General features: G+C 40.4%; 1 protein-coding gene across 1 annotated transcript in view; it reads left to right on the top strand.

Annotated features, from left to right (window-relative positions):
- SLIT2 (slit guidance ligand 2) overlaps window positions 1–19,726 on the top strand; it is a 194,954-nt gene that overhangs the window by 79,935 nt on the left and 95,293 nt on the right. The window contains exons 9-13 of the mRNA XM_043514071.1: window positions 3,090–3,161; window positions 4,918–5,061; window positions 5,207–5,370; window positions 9,525–9,675; window positions 16,805–16,879. Coding sequence (XP_043370006.1) covers window positions 3,090–3,161; window positions 4,918–5,061; window positions 5,207–5,370; window positions 9,525–9,675; window positions 16,805–16,879 — 606 coding nt within the window. The remainder of the gene's footprint in view (window positions 1–3,089; window positions 3,162–4,917; window positions 5,062–5,206; window positions 5,371–9,524; window positions 9,676–16,804; window positions 16,880–19,726) is intronic.

The following is a 19,726-nucleotide window of genomic DNA, read 5'->3' as shown; positions in this document are numbered from 1 at the left end:
ATTACTCCTCGTTCTGTCATCTGCTACCATTGAGAACAGTCTAGAGCCATCCTCTTTGAAACCCCCTTTCAGGTAGTTGAAAGCAGCTATCAAATCCCCCCTCATTCTTCTCTTCTGCAGACTAAACAATCCCAGCTCCCTCAGCCTCTCCTCATAAGTCATGTGCTCTAGACCCCTAATCATTTTCGTTGCCCTTCGTTGTACTCTTTCCAATTTATCCACATCCTTCCTGTAGTGTGGGGCCCAAAACTGGACACAGTACTCCAGATGAGGCCTCACCAGTGTCGAATAGAGGGGAACGATCACGTCCCTCGATCTGCTCGCTATGCCCCTACTTATACAACCCAAAATGCCATTGGCCTTCTTGGCAACAAGGGCACACTGCTGACTCATATCCAGCTTCTCGTCCACTGTCACCCCTAGGTCCTTTTCCGCAGAACTGCTGCCGAGCCATTCGGTCCCTAGTCTGTAGCGGTGCATTGGATTCTTCCATCCTAAGTGCAGGACCCTGCATTTATCCTTATTGAACCTCATTAGATTTCTTTTGGCCCAATCCTCCAATTTGTCTAGGTCCTTCTGTATCCTATCCCTCCCCTCCAGCGTATCTACCACTCCTCCCAGTTTAGTATCATCCGCAAATTTGCTGAGAGTGCAATCCACACCATCCTCCAGATCATTTATGAAGATATTGAACAAAACGGGCCCCAGGACCGACCCCTGGGGCACTCCACTTGACACCGGCTGCCAACTAGACATGGAGCCATTGATCACTACCCGTTGAGCCCGACAATCTAGCCAGCTTTCTACCCACCTTATAGTGCATTCATCCAGCCCATACTTCCTTAACTTGCTGACAAGAATGCTGTGGGAGACCGTGTCAAAAGCTTTGCTAAAGTCAAGAAACAATACATCCACTGCTTTCCCTTCATCCACAGAACCAGTAATCTCATCATAAAAGGCGATTAGATTAGTCAGGCATGACCTTCCCTTGGTGAATCCATGCTGACTGTTCCTGATCACTTTCCTCTCCTCTAAGTGCTTCAGGATTGATTCTTTGAGGACCTGCTCCATGATTTTTCCAGGGACTGAGGTGAGGCTGACCGGCCTGTAGTTCCCAGGATCCTCCTTCTTCCCTTTTTTAAAGATGGGCACTACATTAGCCTTTTTCCAGTCATCCGGGACTTCCCCCGTTCGCCACGAGTTTTCAAAGATAATGGCCAAGGGCTCTGCAATCACAGCCGCCAATTCCTTCAGCACTCTCGGATGCAATTCGTCCGGCCCCATGGACTTGTGCACGTCCAGCTTTTCTAAATAGTCCCTAACCACCTCTATCTCTACAGAGGGCTGGCCATCTCTTCCCCATTTTGTGTTGCCCAGCACAGCAGTCTGGGAGCTGACCTTGTTAGTGAAAACAGAGGCAAAAAAAGCATTGAGTACATTAGCTTTTTCCACATCCTCTGTCACTAGCTTGCCTCCCTCATTCAGTAAGGGGCCCACACTTTCCTTGGCTTTCTTCTTGTTGCCAACATACCTGAAGAAACCCTTCTTGTTACTCTTGACATCTCTTGCTAGCTGCAGCTCCAGGTGCGATTTGGCCCTCCTGATATCTTTCCTACATGCCCGAGCAATATTTTTATACTCTTCCCTGGTCATATGTCCAACCTTCCACTTCTTGTAAGCTTCTTTTTTATGTTTAAGATCCGCTAGGATTTCACCATTAAGCCAAGCTGGTCGCCTGCCATATTTACTATTCTTTCGACTCATCGGGATGGTTTGTCCCTGTAACCTCAACAGGGATTCCTTGAAATACAGCCAGCTCTCCTGGACTCCCTTCCCTTTCATGTTAGTCCCCCAGGGGATCCTGGCCATCTGTTCCCTGAGGGAGTCAAAGTCTGCTTTCCTGAAGTCCAGGGTCCGTATCCTGCTGCTTACCTTTCTTCCCTGCGTCAGGATCCTGAACTCAACCAACTCATGGTCACTGCCTCCCAGATTCCCATCCACTTTTGCTTCCCCCACTAATTCTACCCGGTTTGTGAGCAGCAGGTCAAGAAAAGCGCTCCCCCTAGTTGGCTCCCCTAGCACTTGCACCAGGAAATTGTCCCCTACGCTTTCCAAAAACTTCCTGGATTGTCTATGCACCGCTGTATTGCTCTCCCAGCAGATATCAGGAAAATTAAAGTCACCCATGAGAATCAGGGCATGCGATCTAGTAGCTTCCGTGAGTTGCCGGAAGAAAGCCTCATCCACCTCATCCCCCTGGTCCGGTGGTCTATAGCAGACTCCCACCATGACATCACTCTTGTTGCACACACTTCTAAACTTAATCCAGAGACACTCAGGTTTTTCCACAGTTTCGTACCGGAGCTCTGAGCAGTCATACTGCTCCCTTACATACAGTGCTACTCCCCCACCTTTTCTGCCCTGCCTGTCCTTCCTGAACAGTTTATAACCATCCATGACTGTACTCCAGTCATGTGAGTTATCCCACCAAGTCTCTGTTATTCCAATCACGTCATAATTCCTTGACATCACCAGGACCTCCAGTTCTCCCTGCTTGTTTCCAAGGCTTTGTGCATTTGTATATAAGCACTTGAGATAACCTGTTGATCGCCCCTCATTCCCAGTATGAGGCAGGAGCCCTCCCCTCACAGACATTCCTGCCTGTGCTTCCTCCCGGTATCCCGCTTTCCCACTTACCTCAGGGCTTTGGTCTCCTTCCCCTGTCAGTGATATTGGCTGCTATCTGGAGCTTTGTGGTACATTTAAAAAAAATTGCTTAGAAGAAAGTCATCGTGTCAGTACTTATACTTTATTACCCACTGACCAGTTCATCAGTAGGCTAAGTTTCCTATCAACTTGTTAAAGTAGATTACTTGGGCCCTGATCCTGCAATGGTCTCTGTAGGAGCAGATTTCTGCACCCATACAGGGGAACTTGCCGAGGTCTTAGTTTTAAGTCCCAAGTGTCTTGGTTATTGCTGTTTAGAATGATTTCAGGGAAGAAGAAAGAAGTTTTTCTGTCTTCCCAGTCAGATCCAGAAAACCTGTATCTTAATAGTAGCCACCTTGATTGATTCTTTTCTGTTACAGTGTCCTCTATGGAAATAAAATTACAGAACTTCCTAAAGGCCTGTTTGAAGGACTCTTCTCTTTACAATTGCTGTGAGTATTTGTTTAATGCGTATCTCATTTTGAGTTAACTGGAGGGAGAGGGGATGGTTCTTGAAACTTTGATATGTACGCAGAAAAGAAGGGATAGGAAATTATCCCTATATTCGATATCAGATGCGCGGTGAAATCATTAATTTTATTAGATGAAACTAGAGGTGTCAAGACTTCTAGATTCTATCCCTGGCTCTGACTTTTGTTTGTAAGATGTTCCTTTGATGAAGTCATATACACTCTGTATCCCAGTTTACCCACCATTAAAATGTATATAATGTTAACTTGTCTTGTGAAAATTAGATAACTGTGCAAAGTGCTTTGAGATCCTTGAGCAGAAGGTGTTGTATACAGTGAGTACCAGTAAAGAGTCTACATTTGTCACAATAGAAATATTTGATTTAACAGTGAGTATCAAGAGGAGCATCATGATGATACGTTTTTCAAACTTTCTCAAAAGATTCAGCAGGATTGACAGTGCAGTTGTAGTACTGTCTAAAAATGGATTGTGTGCACTAAGCCATAAATCACCAGTGATGTTCTGCAGTAGAGAATCTGGGAATCATTGGCTTGTAGATATTAAGTCTGATGATCTTAGAAAATAACACCTATCCACTTGATTAGAAGCATTTCTTGCCCAGACTTTATAGAGATGTGATATGGCAAAATTTCTCCTATAAATACTTGTTGAAGAAAGTAGCAAACTAGGAAGTCAGTGATGTGAAAATATAAATCATAGCACCATCTGGAGTTGATGTTTCATCTTTAGATCCTGATACAGTACTCAGGAAAGCATTTACCTTTGTTTTCTTCTGAGAGGAGTTTGTTACCAAGAATTATATTTATTCATTGAAAGATCAAAGATAAATCTTTGTTTCTATTCATGCTATATTGAAAGCTCCACTATACTCTGATAAAGGAAAGGAGCTGCAAAATTTATTTGAAGTGCATGTCCTCCCTTGCCCACACTTCTATTCAAATACAAATCCACCTTTACATTGCAGTAAAGCCCAGTTTTTCAAAGCATAGAACACATTAACTTCACTATTCACTCTGATAAATGAAAAAAGGGAAGAATAAGAAAGGGATTTGATTTGAAAAATCAAATAAGTTTCATGGTATACTTAAATTTTTGTTGTTTAAACAAAGTAATAGATTTCTGTAAAAACACTCTTCCTTTTTATATTTGTAATATGGGAGAGACAGGGCAAAAGTGTTTGTCTTTGGAGATAGAGAAGAAAATCAAATCCAGGATAGCTCTGACTACATCTTATTCTGTGCCCTCAGTTTTTTACTACAACTTCTGGAAATGTATCAGTATGCTGATTAGTAATATGTAATTAAGCATGCCACTGTACATCTCTTCCAGCTAATGAGCACGGTGTTCAGTCCTTCTTTTGGGAAAAAGGCAAAGTTTTCGTTGCCCATATTTGATTTCTCAAGCTCATTTCCTTGCTCAGATAAACACCACCCATATACATTCCATGAACATACACAACACTGTGATTTTACTAAAGAATTTAGTGCATTTCAACTCCTATGTTTAAATGGTACAGAATAATTACAGAACACCTAAATAAGTTTTTAATTCAGTAAAAAAAAAAATTGTGCACTTGTTAATTAAGGTTTGTATATCAAACAAAATAATCTTGTTCCAGTTACAAATGGGTACAAAGAATTATTGGTGATACCACAGTGAAGCCTGAGTGACAGTAAACTAATTCTTTCTATTTTATAATTGTCTTTCATATAACAGATTATTAAATGCCAACAAGATAAATTGCCTACGAGTAGATGCTTTCCAAGATCTACACAACCTGAACCTTCTCTCTTTGTATGATAACAAGCTTCAAACCATTGCTAAAGGCACCTTTTCACCCCTACGTGCAATTCAGACTTTGTATGTATACTTTTACTTGTGTTGTATGTAATGCAACTCTCCATTTATATTTGTCTTCTATAACATAAGAGCATTTCAGGAATAGTTGAGACTAATTGCAAATAATGTGTAAAAAAAAAAATTTTTTTTTTCCCCTTCATGAAAGGCATTTGGCTCAGAACCCATTTATTTGTGACTGCCATCTGAAGTGGCTGGCGGATTATCTTCATACAAACCCTATTGAGACCAGTGGTGCCCGTTGCACCAGCCCCCGCCGTCTGGCAAACAAAAGGATTGGCCAGATCAAAAGCAAGAAATTCCGCTGCTCAGGTAATTTGCTTAGTTCAGCTGCTATTTCTCTTGCCAAAAACAGTGGTTACAGAAGTTTTAATAAAAGCCGCTGGTTCTCTACTGAATTATTAAACATTGCAGAACCTTTTTTGTTCTTCTACTGAACAAAGGGGAAAATAATGGGCAGCTCACATTATTTGATCTTGGAACATAGTGTAGTTAACACATTTGGCACTAAATCTAACAGAGGAAATGTAATATACAGAACTTCAGAATGAAATGATATAGTTATTCTCTACAAAGATCACCATCGTAAATCATTTAAACAAAGTTTCACAAGGCTTTGGAATACATGAAAGATCTAAATATTTCAAGCTAAATATGGAAACATGACCTGTTCATGTTACACAGGGAGCTTACCTCATACTGAAATTTACTGTTTGCTTTTTCTAATCTTATTCCATTTCCTACTTACATTTTTCTAAGCCCTAACCTCTGTCATATGGCATCCAGCTGTTCCAGGTGCATTTCACATTCTACAGTTTATTCAGCCTTGAGTGCAACTACCAAAGGAAAACTGTTTATTATCCATGTTCCGGATATAGTTATAACTATTCACATGTTGTTTATCAGCTTTTGCTGTGAATACACTTTTTTCACATAATTATCTGCAGTTAACTGTAGTCCATACTTAATCTAGTAGAACGCATTCTCTGCTTGCTGACATTCAGGTGCATCTTCTATTTTTTCTCTTTGTTTTTATTTAGCTAAAGAACAGTATTTCATTCCAGGTAGGTTTGGCTCTGCAGTAAGACTGACTAACTGCAGACACCCTCTCCTCTCCCCACCCAAAAGCAAAATTTCTCATAGCTTTAGGAAACAGATGCATGTGTTTTAAATATAGTCAATACTCTATAGATAGATATATTTTCTTGTGTAGATTACTAGTAGTTCTGTTTTCTGAATACGAGGGCTTTGCATGCAGCTCCTGATATCTTTGTCTCACAAATCTGCACATAGCCTATGAAAATGGTACTTTTATTTACATTAGTTAGAAGGTTGCACCTGTTACTGTATATTCCAACTTACATCTTTACCTGCCTGGTATATCTTACCTACTGTAATGCTACTGTTTTTAAAATGTAGCTATTGAGCTGCTTTTAAACACAGAAAATCTTCCTTCTGTCAAAGAGCTAGTACAACTTAAAGCCACTTTAAAAAAAAAATGAACCCTTTCTTGCTTTGCTTTTATGCTCTAAACCAGCAGTTCTCTGCTGTGTATCTGCAACTATAACTTGCTCACCTGTGACCCTATGATTCCTTTGTTTTATGAAATCACAACAGAATGCCAGGAAAAGAATGGTGATCTTCATTAAAGGCATTTTAAAATTTCTCACATACATTGTGAGTTAGAAATACTTTGTTAAGTAGGAAACAAAAATTTAAGAGTTGGGGTGAAACAGAAATGTAATCATCACTTTAAAGTACTGTATTTTTCCAAAGAAAAAATATTGCCCTAGCTCTTTGAAATTTGTTTCTTTTCCCTTTGCTATCAAGCGTGTGCACTGCTTTTTTTTTTTAATAGGAACATAACAAGTATTTTTCTAAGAGGTGATAAATAATCAATTGGCCAAGTACACAAGGGTATAAATACAACAAGCTTCTCTCAGTTTAATATCTAGAAAAATATTTACGTTAGTTGATTGAATGCACTTGTTCTTTCAAACACTACATGTATATTGTCTTTCTGCAGTGTTTTAAATACTGCTTTATTGATTTATCTTACCCTATTACCTTTTAAACTGGTATGTTTAACAGCTTTGCTTTTATTGCCATGCAATTTTCTTTAAGCGGGAATGATCATGAGAGATTTTTCATGTCCTTCTACTAATACGTTGGCTTGAGTTTTGCAGGGGAAAAAGAGAGAACTGGGCAAGGAGGGAAGTTTGCCATCACTGGCAGCAGCAGAAACTTATTTTAAAATAGCTTAAAGTGGGGGAGGGAGATCTGATTTCCTCAGTCTATCTCACCTCCTGAATTCCATAATGGAGTAGAACAGCTGTATTCCTCACACAGAGCCACTTCTACTCAATATTGCCAAAATGACTTGTCTCTAAATTAGAAGCATTTTACTAGCAAATATCTTTAACAGGTAATTTATAACATGGCCACACATAGATCTGATTTGTTTACCTACAAGAAATAATATACTACTTAATGTAATTGCTAAAACATGAAACACATCAGGAAGTTCTGAGAATGGTACTTTCAGTGTATCCTCTTCCTATTAAGTAAATAATGGACAGTGTACAATGTGTAACATTTCTTCAAACTTTGGAGATCTTGACCTAAATATTTTATGTGATTTAGTTTTAACTACTATGCACATGCAAATTACAATTTTTCTTGCTCATAAGTAATTGTCAAAGCCCCATTAAAAAAAATTAGATACACTTTATGCCTAGATAAATATAAAAAAAAAATCAGCATTTTCTATAGCAGGTTGAATGTGGACTTTATAGCCGAGAGATCGGGGTCCACAAACCTTAAACTATTTTAATAGTATTCCCACAGTCATGTTTAGAGACTAAAAAGTTATAACAGTAATAAAGCAGGAACTTGAACAAATCCGGCTTTTGTATTAGTTCATAAAAATATTTCAAGTAGTTATGTCGTATACATTACTTGAAGCTAAGTAGATGCTAAAATATTACAGTATGTGAGGCCTCTTGTTCTATGGCACTTGTGACTGCTTCCCCAAAGTTTTTGATTTTTTTTTATTTTAAGCGGCTTAGCATACATTTGTATAAAGCAGCATTACTCTATCTTGTTGTAATAAAATTTTTTAAAATGATAAATTATAACACATGAAAAGTATCATCCTATAAATAGTTCAATTAAGCTAAAAAGGTAGAGATTAATTATGAAGTTTTGTATGCCACTTAAAATGAATTCTTCTCTCTGTCCTAAAGATGGTGCCTCATTGCAACATCCTGTAATCAGAGAAATAATAGAGGCAAGAGAATGAGAATGCTTAGTTTCACGTTTTTATTTTAATTGGGATTACTCTGTCTCTCTTTCCTTCTTGGCTATCTTTACTTTTGCAGGAGTTCACCACTTTGGCTGTAAGTAAAGTTCAGTGTCTGAACCAAATCACAGTGTACTTTCCATCCCTGGTGCACCTTCTTCTACTAGTGTCTTTCCACCTTTGTCCAGAAGAACTCACAGGTCCTTTGAGCTTCTGTCTGTTTTCCCTGTCACCCACCCTCAGTTCCTTATTCGATGTTTTCTTCTGATATGTATAGGATGTTATTTTTGTTCTGTTGATTGTGGGAAATGGTAGAAGAAACTTGCAGTGTGGTCAATTTCTTCTACTTTTTAGTTAAGCTGTGACAGTAATACTGTTACAGTGGCAGTGGACATTCTGTAATAGGAATGCCGTGTCATGTAAGCAAGTATTAACTTCAAGAGATTCTGTAGCTTTTCCCTACTCCTTCCTCTTTTTCCCTTGCTCTTGTCCTTGGCCTAGTGGATGCAGTTATGATAATTTAGCGAGATTTTCTGTTGTGCTTGATCTAACCATGTGGTTGCAAGGTATGAGTAAAACATGGTTCTGTCAAGCACCATGGAACGTCACGCAGCTTTCTACAGCATGGCAAGCTGCTGAGGCTTAAGTCAGGATTACATACTTTTAAAATTAAAGGAGAAAATAGGACTTTGAATCTTCTGTGTTTGAGATTATGTGGAGGATTGGGGACTGTAAAAGAAATGAATATAGAAGGTTAATGATGTCCAGTCAACAACAAAAAGAGTAACGAGAAAAGAAATGGCATAGAAGAATCTATTAAATCTTGATACACACAGAAAAATAAATTTTATAATAATTAGATGTAAACCAGGCAAGATTGGCTGACAGCACAATCAGCAGAAAGTACAGCTGTGAAAAGCTTAAGTTGTCAATATTCTCCCATCACATGAACTTGGTCACAAGTTTTCCAGCATATCTCAAGCCCCTGTATTTTAACCCTCTCTTGAAGCCTTAATGTCTGTTTAGTAGCACAAAGTTTATGAAACATTTCTCAAGTTATTTGCCTTTAGTCTGCATTGCAGATCTGTCATTTTAATTTTCTCATGAGAAATGAATCTCATACTTTATGGACTTAGTGTCGTATTTTGGCTTGACTCTTCCACAGGCACCGAAGATTACAGATCAAAACTAAGTGGAGACTGCTTTGCAGATCTGGCTTGCCCTGAAAAATGCCGCTGTGAAGGAACCACAGTGGATTGCTCCAATCAGAAGCTCAACAAAATTCCTGACCACGTCCCCCAGTACACAGCAGAGTTGTAAGTTCAACCCGCAATAATGTGCTGCTCGGCAGTGGAAGTACAGCTAAAATTTTGGTATGAAAAGTCAACAGCTTAAAAGAAAGAGGGGGAAAAAAGCTCAAACTACTCCCTTCCCCCTCCCCCTTGTTTTGAATACTGAATGATGTTATAACCAAATTTAAAGCATTTTTGTTAACACTCAACCCAAAAAGCAAAACAGAATATCTAAACTAACAAATTAATAAAGTAACTGCAGTACATGCCATGTTTCTACTCCATGATTATCCACTGTATATTTTATTTTTTATTGTGTGTGGGGGGGTGTTATTTTTTTATTTATATTAAAGTAGCAAGTCGGTGACCCAATCAAGAAGCAGGACCACCTTATGCTCAGTGACGTACAGATGTGTAACAAAGAAGACAGTCCCAGATTGAGGTGTCAATAGAGGAAGTTTTAGAACAAATTGATAAACAGCAATAAAGTCACCAGAACCAGATGGTATTCACCAAGAGTTCTGAAGGAACTCGGATATGAAATTGCAGAATTAAACTAGTATGTAACTTACCGCTTAAATCAGCCTGTATGCCAGATGACTGAAGGAAAGCTAATGTAAGGTGAGCTGTAGCTCACGAAAGCTTATGCTCTAATAAATTTTTTAGTCTCTAAGGTGCCACAAGTACTCCTTTTCTTTTTGCGAATACAGACTAACACGACTGCTACTCTGATCCCTAACGTTAGTATCAGGCAAATTAGTTGAAACTGTAGTAAAGAACAGAATCAAATGCATATATGAGTCAACACAGCCTTTGTAAAGGGAAATCATGACTCACTAATCTATTAGAATACTTTGAGGGTGAAAATAAGCATATGTACAAGTGTGATCCCTTAGATATAGTGTACTTAGACTAAGAAAGCTTTTGACAAGGTCATACACAAAAGGCTCTTAAGCAAAGTAAGCTTGGTCAGAGGATCAGAGGGAAGGTCCTCTCATGGATCAGTAACTAGTTATAAGATAGGAAAGAAAAGGTAGGAAATGAATGGTCAGTTTTCACAATGGAAAATGGTAAATAGCGGGGTCCCCAAGGACCTTTACTGGGACCAGAGCTGTTCAGCATGTTCATAAATGATCTGGAAAATGTGGTAAACAGTGAGATGGCAAAGTTTACAGACGATGCAAGATTATGCAAAATAGTTGAATTCAAAATTGATTTCAAAGAGTTACAAAGGGATCTCACTAAACTGGGTGACTGGCCAACAAAATGGCAGATGAAGTTCAATGTTAAGTTCAAAGTAATGCACATTGGAAAACATAATTGCAACTATACATACAAAATGATGTTGGAGGACAGGATATTGGGCTACATGGACAATTGGTCTGCTTCAGTTTGGTGGTTCTTATGAGTTGATGCCTTGATGTGCTAGTAGGCCTGGCAGATAGGGTGGACTAAATGGTGAAGGGGCTTAAAGGCAAAGACACGGAGCTTGTGTTTAATGCAGTGGAAGAGCAAGAGCTAGTGGAGAGACGCAAGGAGGGGAAATATAATATAGTCAGAATGACAAAATAGAAAGGTGGTGACAAAATAGAAATAGCAGCAGCATTTTGAATGGATTGGAGGAGTTGCAATGTAACTGATGTCAAGATGAGATTCTGGTAGTTGAGGCATGAGGTGATGAAGGCGCGAACAAGGATCCTGGCAGTCTGTACATACCAATAAGGCTAAATCCTTGAAATGTTGTAACAAGACTACTTGGATATAGTCTGAATCTGTGAGTTGAGAGAGAGGGCTGAATTGAAGAAGATGCCCAAATTGCAGGGCTAAGTGATGTTCATGAGGATAGACAAACTGAGGAGAGGAAGAGGCTTGTGTGGGAAAAGCAAAAGTTCAGTTTTAGCCATGTTAAGTTTGCACTGCTGGATAGATGTTGATGAAGAGGTGTCCGAAAGATAAGCTTTGATGCAAGATTGGGTCAAGGGAGACCGTTTTTTAGTGGAGAAATAAATATGCAAGTTATTGACATACAGTATGTAAAGCCATGCTTGTGTATAACAGTGCCTAGATATATGATGGAGAGAGAGAGAGAGAGAGAAGAGCCAAGGGCCAAGGACTCAGCCTTGGGAGGTGCCCACTGAAGGAGAAAGAAGGCAAAACCCCACCAAATGATACAATTCAGGTGGATCAGAAAGATAGGAGGAGAAGCAGAATAGGGTGCAACCCTGAAACCAGTGGAGTTTTGGATTTCAAGAGGAAGATAATGATTAGTGGTGTCAAAGTACAGAGAAATCAAGGAGGATGAGGATAGAGCAGAGGCACTGGTCTTTGGCTAAGTAGTAATTCAAAAACTTTTTGGTGAGGTCAGTTTAAATGGAGAGAGTGGAAACTGATTGGTGGGAGATGGAGAGGGAATTGGAGGAGAGGAATACAAGTTAGTAAACATGTTGTCTACAACCACTAAGTTTGACAAAGAAGAGAAATTGGGCAGTAGCTGAAGAGGCAGGTAGTGGTGTTTGTTTCAGTATGCATTCTTGTAATCTCATCCCCACACCCAAAAAAAAAATTAGTTTGACAGAAGTTATTTCCAGAACACTTCATCCCTCCATAGAGGACCCAATTTTGATAATGGGCAAGAAAATGGACATGGCAGAAAAGATCCAGACATCTCAGCCTCAAAGTTTGTTTTACTGGGAATCCTGTATTTGTCAACAAAGGTTGTATCATGGACCCATCAATGCTCTGTGAGGGGAGCTGCAAAGTGGGTGACATGCAGAACTGAGTGTTCTTAAGGTTGTGAAAGAAATCAATGCAGATTGCATTGGAGAATCTTCACTGTGTGCTAATCACTGCTATTCAGCAGAAAGGAATTGGGGAACAACTTTTATCTCTCTCATCTTAAGGATTCCAGAATTGATGAGAAATACCACATCACTCTCCTCAAGCTCAAGGATGGATCTAGAGCCATGCTGTTTGTCAATGAGTGGCCTTCTCCCAGTCACCCCTCATGGCCTCAGAGCGGCAGCCCTATAAGCAGTCCCTCACCTCAATTTCCCCTCTTGGTTACTGAAACTTAAAAAGAGGCTTTTACAAATCCTCTAATAGGGTCTGGTGTATTAAAGTTAAAAAAAAAAACCATAAAAGTCTTCCCGCCAGCATTAAGCTGGCACAGCTCCAAACTCCCCTGCTGCCTACTCCCAGACCTTGTTGGCTGGAGCTCAGCCTTCTGGCTCTGGCTTCCAGGCCCCAGTCCTTCTCCCAGTTGGAGTCCCTGCTTTATTAAATTAAAACATTCAAAATAAAAGTTTAAGTCCATGCATTCTCCCAGACCTTCCCTGCCTGTTGTCTCCCTACCCAGGTTTCAGGTTTCTCTGCTGGAGCCTACTCGCTCCCAGCAGCCTCTATACTCACTTCTGTTCTTCCTGAGAACTCCCTGAAAAAAAACTCAGCAACTTCCTAGTGCTCTTAGAGGAGAATCAGGAGATTCATGCTCAGCTGTTCAGGATTGGCTGGCTTCAGGCCTCTAGCCTTAAAGGTATGGCTACATTCCAAAAAAACCACCACAAAACAACACACCCTCATGGCACTGAAGCTCAGAGCCCAGGTCTGTTGACTTGGGTTCACAGGGCTCGGGTGTGGGGTAAAAATTTCAGGGTAGATGTTTGGGCTGGAGCTTGCGATCTGAGACCCACCCACCCCTTGCAGGGTTTCAGAGTTGAGGTTCCAACCCAAGTATCTACATTTCAATTTTTAGCCTCATGAGCCAATTCAGCTGACCGGGGTCAGCTGCTGCCTTGCTGTGGATCTTTTGTTGCAGCGTGGATGTACGCTAAGACACAATATCTGCAGTTATAGCTAATTAACAAGCAGTGTGGAACAAGAAGCAAGTCCCTATCCAAGGAGATGAGAAAGATGTTCTCCTTTGCAGGATTTCTCCCACTTGCTATCTGGGCCACTCATGTACTTGGAGTGTTGAACTGGCTCAGCACTTAGGATTTCATCAAGAAAATATTTCTCTGTATTAGTTCAGGACCAGCCACAGACCTGTTCGCAACACACATGAATAATATAGCCAGGATAGAGGCATAATTGTGGGTAATGAATCACTTTATCAAGTGAACCAAGCCTTGCTCTAATCATTTCCTCTTCTGCTAGTTGTTCCCAAAGTCCTTTAGAAAATAAGGGCACAGGAGGTGGTCACGCAGTATCTGTTCTGCTGTTGAGGTGCTCTGGAACACAATCCAACGAGCCCTAAGGCATCCCGGAAGTAAGATACTTTGCCGATTACTTTCTGACATGTGGGACAACTCATGAGGCCCTTGACAAATCACTGAAATCAGTATTCAAGACACTCCAGGAGAACCACCTCACTCTAAATGGAATAAAATATCAGTTCTATAAATCCTCTTTACTGTTTTTGCTATAACTTTTCAGCGGCTGGCATAGCACCAGAAACAAACTGGATAGTCGCCATCAAAAGTTTAGCAGCACCACAGAGTTTCAGTGGAGTACACAGCCTCCTGCAAATGCTCAGCTGTTGTGCACACTTCATTTCACACTCCACCATAGTGGCTTAAAAGAGAAGCCATAAACCTGAGAAGTCCAAACTTGAGAAGCTATACCAATGCCCTCAAACAGTTTGTTGCTTCCTTATCCGCTTTGACCAGTGACAGTGTAATATCCTACTTTCAAGCAAACACTTGATGGTGGCATCACCAGCACACAATGGCAAACACTGCCAGCATAATTGCCATTGCTAGGAGAACACTGACACCAATGGAACAATCGAGAAAGAAGCTCTCATTGTGACTTAAAGCTATGTGTATGGAATACGATGATCACAGAAAACAAGCCTCTTGAACAAATATTTAAGAATTCAAAATCTAAGCTGTTCACTAGAGGAGTTCAATTCCAACCATACAAATTCCATGTGATCCACAACCGTACAAGTTCTATCCTTTCAGGCCATGTGTCTTACTTCCTTGCCGGTCCACTGAGGACTTGACTTTATTATAGTAGTGTGCATTATATCGCCACACATGCAGCACCAAAAGCAATGATGCTGCATGAGCCTCAGCTTGCAAGAAGACGGATCCAGACTTCATCCCATCTTCCTTGTCCTTCATACAGGAATAACCTACCAACTACCAAGAAACTCCAAAATAAAGAGAAAAATCTTAAAATCGTTCCCTAACAACAACTTCCTATTTACGTCTTTTGTAAAGCGCTTTGAGATCTAAAGACTGAAAAGCACTATGTCAGAGCTAGGCACCAGGTTGGTGATTAATACTGCTTCAACTAAGAGCACTGGCCTTTGATTTTGGAGGCCACCAATATCTTATCAAGATTCAATCTGCTTCTTCTTGAAGTCTAGTTTACAGTTATTTGACAAGCAGACTGAAAATCTGAGTTCTGGTTTCCACGTGAAGCAGCAATTCCTGCTAACAGCTACTTCAATGTCAGATTTGCTTAAAGGAGCCTGGCAGAAAAATCCCTCTTGATGTCTCTGAATTCCTTCCTCTTCCCCTTTCTGTGGGGACTATTTTCTGGTTATTCTGGAATATTCAGGCTTCCAGTGGTAGAGCTTACCTATGACATCACTACATGTCTACAAGCTAAAGCCAAGGATAACTACATGGCCTGTGTATCCCCAGGGTGTCTGTCTGTCTTTGAGTTTACTGCAGCTGAGTCTCATCTCTATCAAAGGATGTTATAGAAAATGCTTAGAGTCCGAGAGACCCTTCCCTTTCTTCTTGGACCTGGGCCTGATTCCCCCCCCCCATTTCTCCTCACAGGCTTCTCCTGATACTTGAATGGCTGGCATTAGAGAAGCCTTGTGTTGCAATGTTAGATAGTCTGTTAACATGTAGGAAAGCAGCTCTTCCAGGAAGTGCTACATGTCCTTGGTAAACTTGTTTATTGGTGAAGAAAGAAAGGATAGAATCCAAAACCCTCTTCCATCCTATAAAAGACCGCTTTAAAGGTTACTCAGTGTAGTCACAGTTATTGGTCAGTATGCACCCAAGTTAACAGCCTCTCAGGGTTCAGGCCTCACTCTGCTAAAGGCGCTTTGGTTTCTGGGCCAGAGAATCATTGTTTTAAGATCTTTCAAGCAGCCATCTGGTGTTCATTACCTACCTTCCTGAAGCACTACAAGAGTAGCTTTTGGTGCTTTCTTAGATGCTGACGATAGATGGAACGGAATGACCTGAGGTCAGTGGTCTAAGGCTGAACATGTTGACACCAGCTAGCAATCATGGGCCTACCCTAGGGCTTAAAAACATTGCTATGTTTAGAGCCCTTTATTCCCAGTCAAGAGAATGGAAGTATAAAAGAATAATTTCATCCTTGTAAATGATATTTCTGTGAGACGCTCCAGATGTCTCAGACTCCACCTGATATTCTGTAATGAACACTTGACCAATTTTCAGTTGTTTGTATATACTTCAAGATATTTACAAGTTGCTATGGGACCATCCCTGGAATATTTGTGATGTGCTGTCCCTGAGGGGAATAAAACTTTAACAGTGGAGCAGTCTCCCCAGTCTTCATGAAGGAGAGAGATGAGCAGCCCTTTAGTCCTGAACCTTGAAAGTCTCTTGCAAAAACAAAGTTTATAGATGTGACAAATGACACCTTCATGGGGTCATGAGGCTGCTCCTTTTTGTTCCCTAATTGAATATTGCCAGCAACTAGCTCTTTGCATGTTCTGCAAATTGCTTCCCCTCCCAGTAGCAAGAGGAGAGAGTGTAACAACAGAGTGGTATTACCCTATCCCAGAAGGCAGATTAGGGTAGAAGGTATGCCGACATCAGATTCCCTCAATGGACTCTTATGTTAGTTTATTATGTATCAGTAAAAAGAGAGAGGATCTAAATTAAAACATTTTATATTTCCCTTCAGATTTTGTATTTCTAATATTTACATTCTGTTCTTGATCCTGGAGCCCTGTGCATTCTTAACTCTAATTGAAATGGCAGATGTGTACACAGGGACTACAGAATTAGAAAGGGAAGCATATTTTGAAATCTTACCCGAGTACTGCAGATATTTTAGTTATTTTATGATGAAAAAAAATCATGTAATCTAGAAAATAGTCTGTCAAGCCATGTTGGTGCTGGAATAATTTTGTGACTATTGTTGCTGTTTTCTCCAGGAGACTGAACAACAATGAATTCACAGTGTTAGAGGCAACTGGGATCTTTAAGAAGCTTCCTCAGCTGCGTAAAATGTAAGTTTATCTTCACTGACATCTGTTCAAATGTTATATTAGTATATGGTGTACTTTTCTATAAACTTTATTAGTTCACATCTGAGAGACTCAGTATATTCCATTCAGAAATCAAAAGGTGTACTGTAGCATGGTTTGACCTAATGACTGAGTTAGATCAAAGTTGGCAGGTCTTTTCTGTGGAGCAAAGCACAGTCAGTTGCAACTTCATGCTGTACATCTTTGACACCTTTAGTTTAGTGTTCAGCCAGCTGGTCTGTTGTTCAGCCAAAGCAGGGATCTAGCAACCTGAGCAGTTCAAAAACAGTTCCAGTAATCTTTTGTAACTTCCTCTATTACTCCCGAACCATGCTGTTCTGCCTCTTTCAGCACATTCAGGACATGCCTTTGACTTTTTGCTTTATCAAACTATCATTAGGGAAAAATGTCAAAACTAAATTGGGAAAATGGCTTGATAGCTCATCCGTTTGAATTAATGTCCACAATTCATATTCCAAGAGAAGGTTAGACAGTTTCATAAAAGTCATTTCAAAAAACCAAAACAAAAAGCCTATGAAAAGTCTTTTGTTTAAGCTTAGTGAAGGACAGAAATACTTGTCAGAGAGTAAGGTGGACATGTCACTTTTTGTAGTGATATTTGTGTCAGTCTTTATTAATGTTTCTTCCAAACTGTAAACATAAGTACTAAGGAAAGGGAATACAATCCTAGCAAATTCATGAAAAAATGATCCACTGTTGACTTTTATATAAAGAGAAAAATAAAATGACTGCTACATGTGACGGTAAAAAAGGAGCCAACCTAGGTTAATAATGGCCAAAAGTTATCACAGTTCGAGGGTTGTTCAGTAGCCATATGTGAAATGAGTTGATATGCACAGTCCAGTTCTTAGTGGGAGGGTGTCCAACACCCCACGAAAACCACCATCACTGGTGGTACTTATCAGTATTTGTATAGCAGATTCAGAGAGACCAAAGATCAAATGCCATGTCCATTTTAACTACTCACTCACCCCTACTTTGTCACTCTAGGTCACAGTTGAGTCATTTAGGACATCTTTACACTGCAATAGAATGTGGGATTGCAGCATGTGTAGACATACCCAAGCTAGCTTTAATCTAACTAGTTTGAGTGCCAATATAAGCAAAGCCACAACAGCACGGACTTTGTACCCAGAGTGCCAGGAGGGCTTGTACAGCCTATGTTGGAGTCCATGCTGTTGGTCCTCCACTTAGCTAGATTAAAGCTAGCTTGGGTACGTCTACAAGTACTGCAATCACACCTCTATTGCAGTGTAGATATACCCATTGTTGAGCCAGTATAGGTATGGTGGCACTGCTATTTCCTCTGCTGTTCCTGTCCTGTGGATAAAGAGGTCTTCATTCTACAAGGCTGTCAATCTAACCCTTTTCACAAGCACTACATTTCTTTGAAAGAAATCAAATACGTAAAGTTAGCAAAATTGATATCAGTGTCTCATACTCAAGAATACATGAGAGATATACATTGAATGATTTTATGTTTTTCATGCTGTGAAACAGAATGCAGTAAAGGATATAGGTGATCTAAATTTAAATGCCGATTTCTAGGATAGAGTGTTTTGAAGCAACAAAATGGAGAATTTTAATCCCTAACATAGAGTGGCTTTGAATTTGAGACTGTTAAGAAGAAGCTAGAGTAAAGAGAAATGTAGCATAAAGTTAGCATTGCTATTAATATTTTTCTGTAAGTTTCTAATACAAATCTCACATGTTAAAAAGTACTGCAGCTAACTGAATAAGGTACAGATAAGTCAATTATGTTGACTAAAAAGAAATACCGAATCTGCAAGGTCAACCACATAGGCAGAAGATCCTGTGCCTGTGTGGAGCTTTGCACAAGCTCAGGGGTCTGCCTGCACAGATGTCACTTGTAGCCCTTACAAGTAATAATGCAACTGATTTATCATACAATGTTTATTATTAATAATCAATCACAGGTTCTTTCCCAAAATGGGCTACCCCTGAGATTGCCCAAGAAATCCCCCTTCTCTCTGGGATTTAAGTGATTGGCAGTAAAATGGTATAGGTTCAATTATAACTTTACAAAGAAGCCAAATTATTATGATACCTATTAATATTACTGTGATGGGGCACTGCCTTCTGTTGGCTGGGTGTGGCACTGCAATCTTTTCTGCTCCTGGCACCTGCTATAGGTTGTTGAACTCGCTAGGCAGGTCATCAGTGGCTCAACTCTCTGGCCAAGTCACACACAGCCAATATGCATGAAGGAACCCCTTCCTGAGTAACAAAGGTCCAACAAGGACTATGCTGTGCCCTTGTTAGTGTTTTCAGTCCTGTCTCTGGGCTCAGTTCTCAGTCCCATCTGGGCTAACTTTCAAGTCCTTCCCTGTCCCCTTCTCTGTTATAAAGTACTGCCCCCATGGCTTTCTCCCCAGAGACTCTGTCTTTACCAGTACTCCCTGCCCCAGCTCTCCAGCCAGGTCCTCTCTCAAGTTCAATCCCATTCTGGTTGGGTAGCCAAGAATTCACCAGATGGTCTCTCCCCCCCCCCCCCACCAGGATCTTCAATCCCATCCCTGAATCCTTTAAATTCCAGCCCTTTGCTTGGGCTTCTAAACAAGCCTTTTCTCCTTCTTGGGCCTTGGGCCATCTCTCTAGTGGCCAGTGGGGGAACCTGGGCCCACCCATACTCTGGGTCCCAACCCAGGGACCCTATGAACAGCAGTCATGCAATACTCCCTTATCTGTTAGCTGCTAGTGTTTTCCCTGGGCTTCTTCCCAGCTAATCTCTTTCCTTTCACCCATTACGTTAGGGTTACAGTTCTCAGGTCCTCTCTCCCCCCTTCT

The sequence above is a fragment of the Dermochelys coriacea genome, chromosome 4, assembly GCF_009764565.3.
Source record: "Dermochelys coriacea isolate rDerCor1 chromosome 4, rDerCor1.pri.v4, whole genome shotgun sequence".
NCBI lineage: Eukaryota > Metazoa > Chordata > Testudines > Dermochelyidae > Dermochelys > Dermochelys coriacea.
The sequence above is the reverse complement of the archived record's forward strand: the minus strand, read 5'-3'. Positions and strand labels throughout refer to the sequence as shown.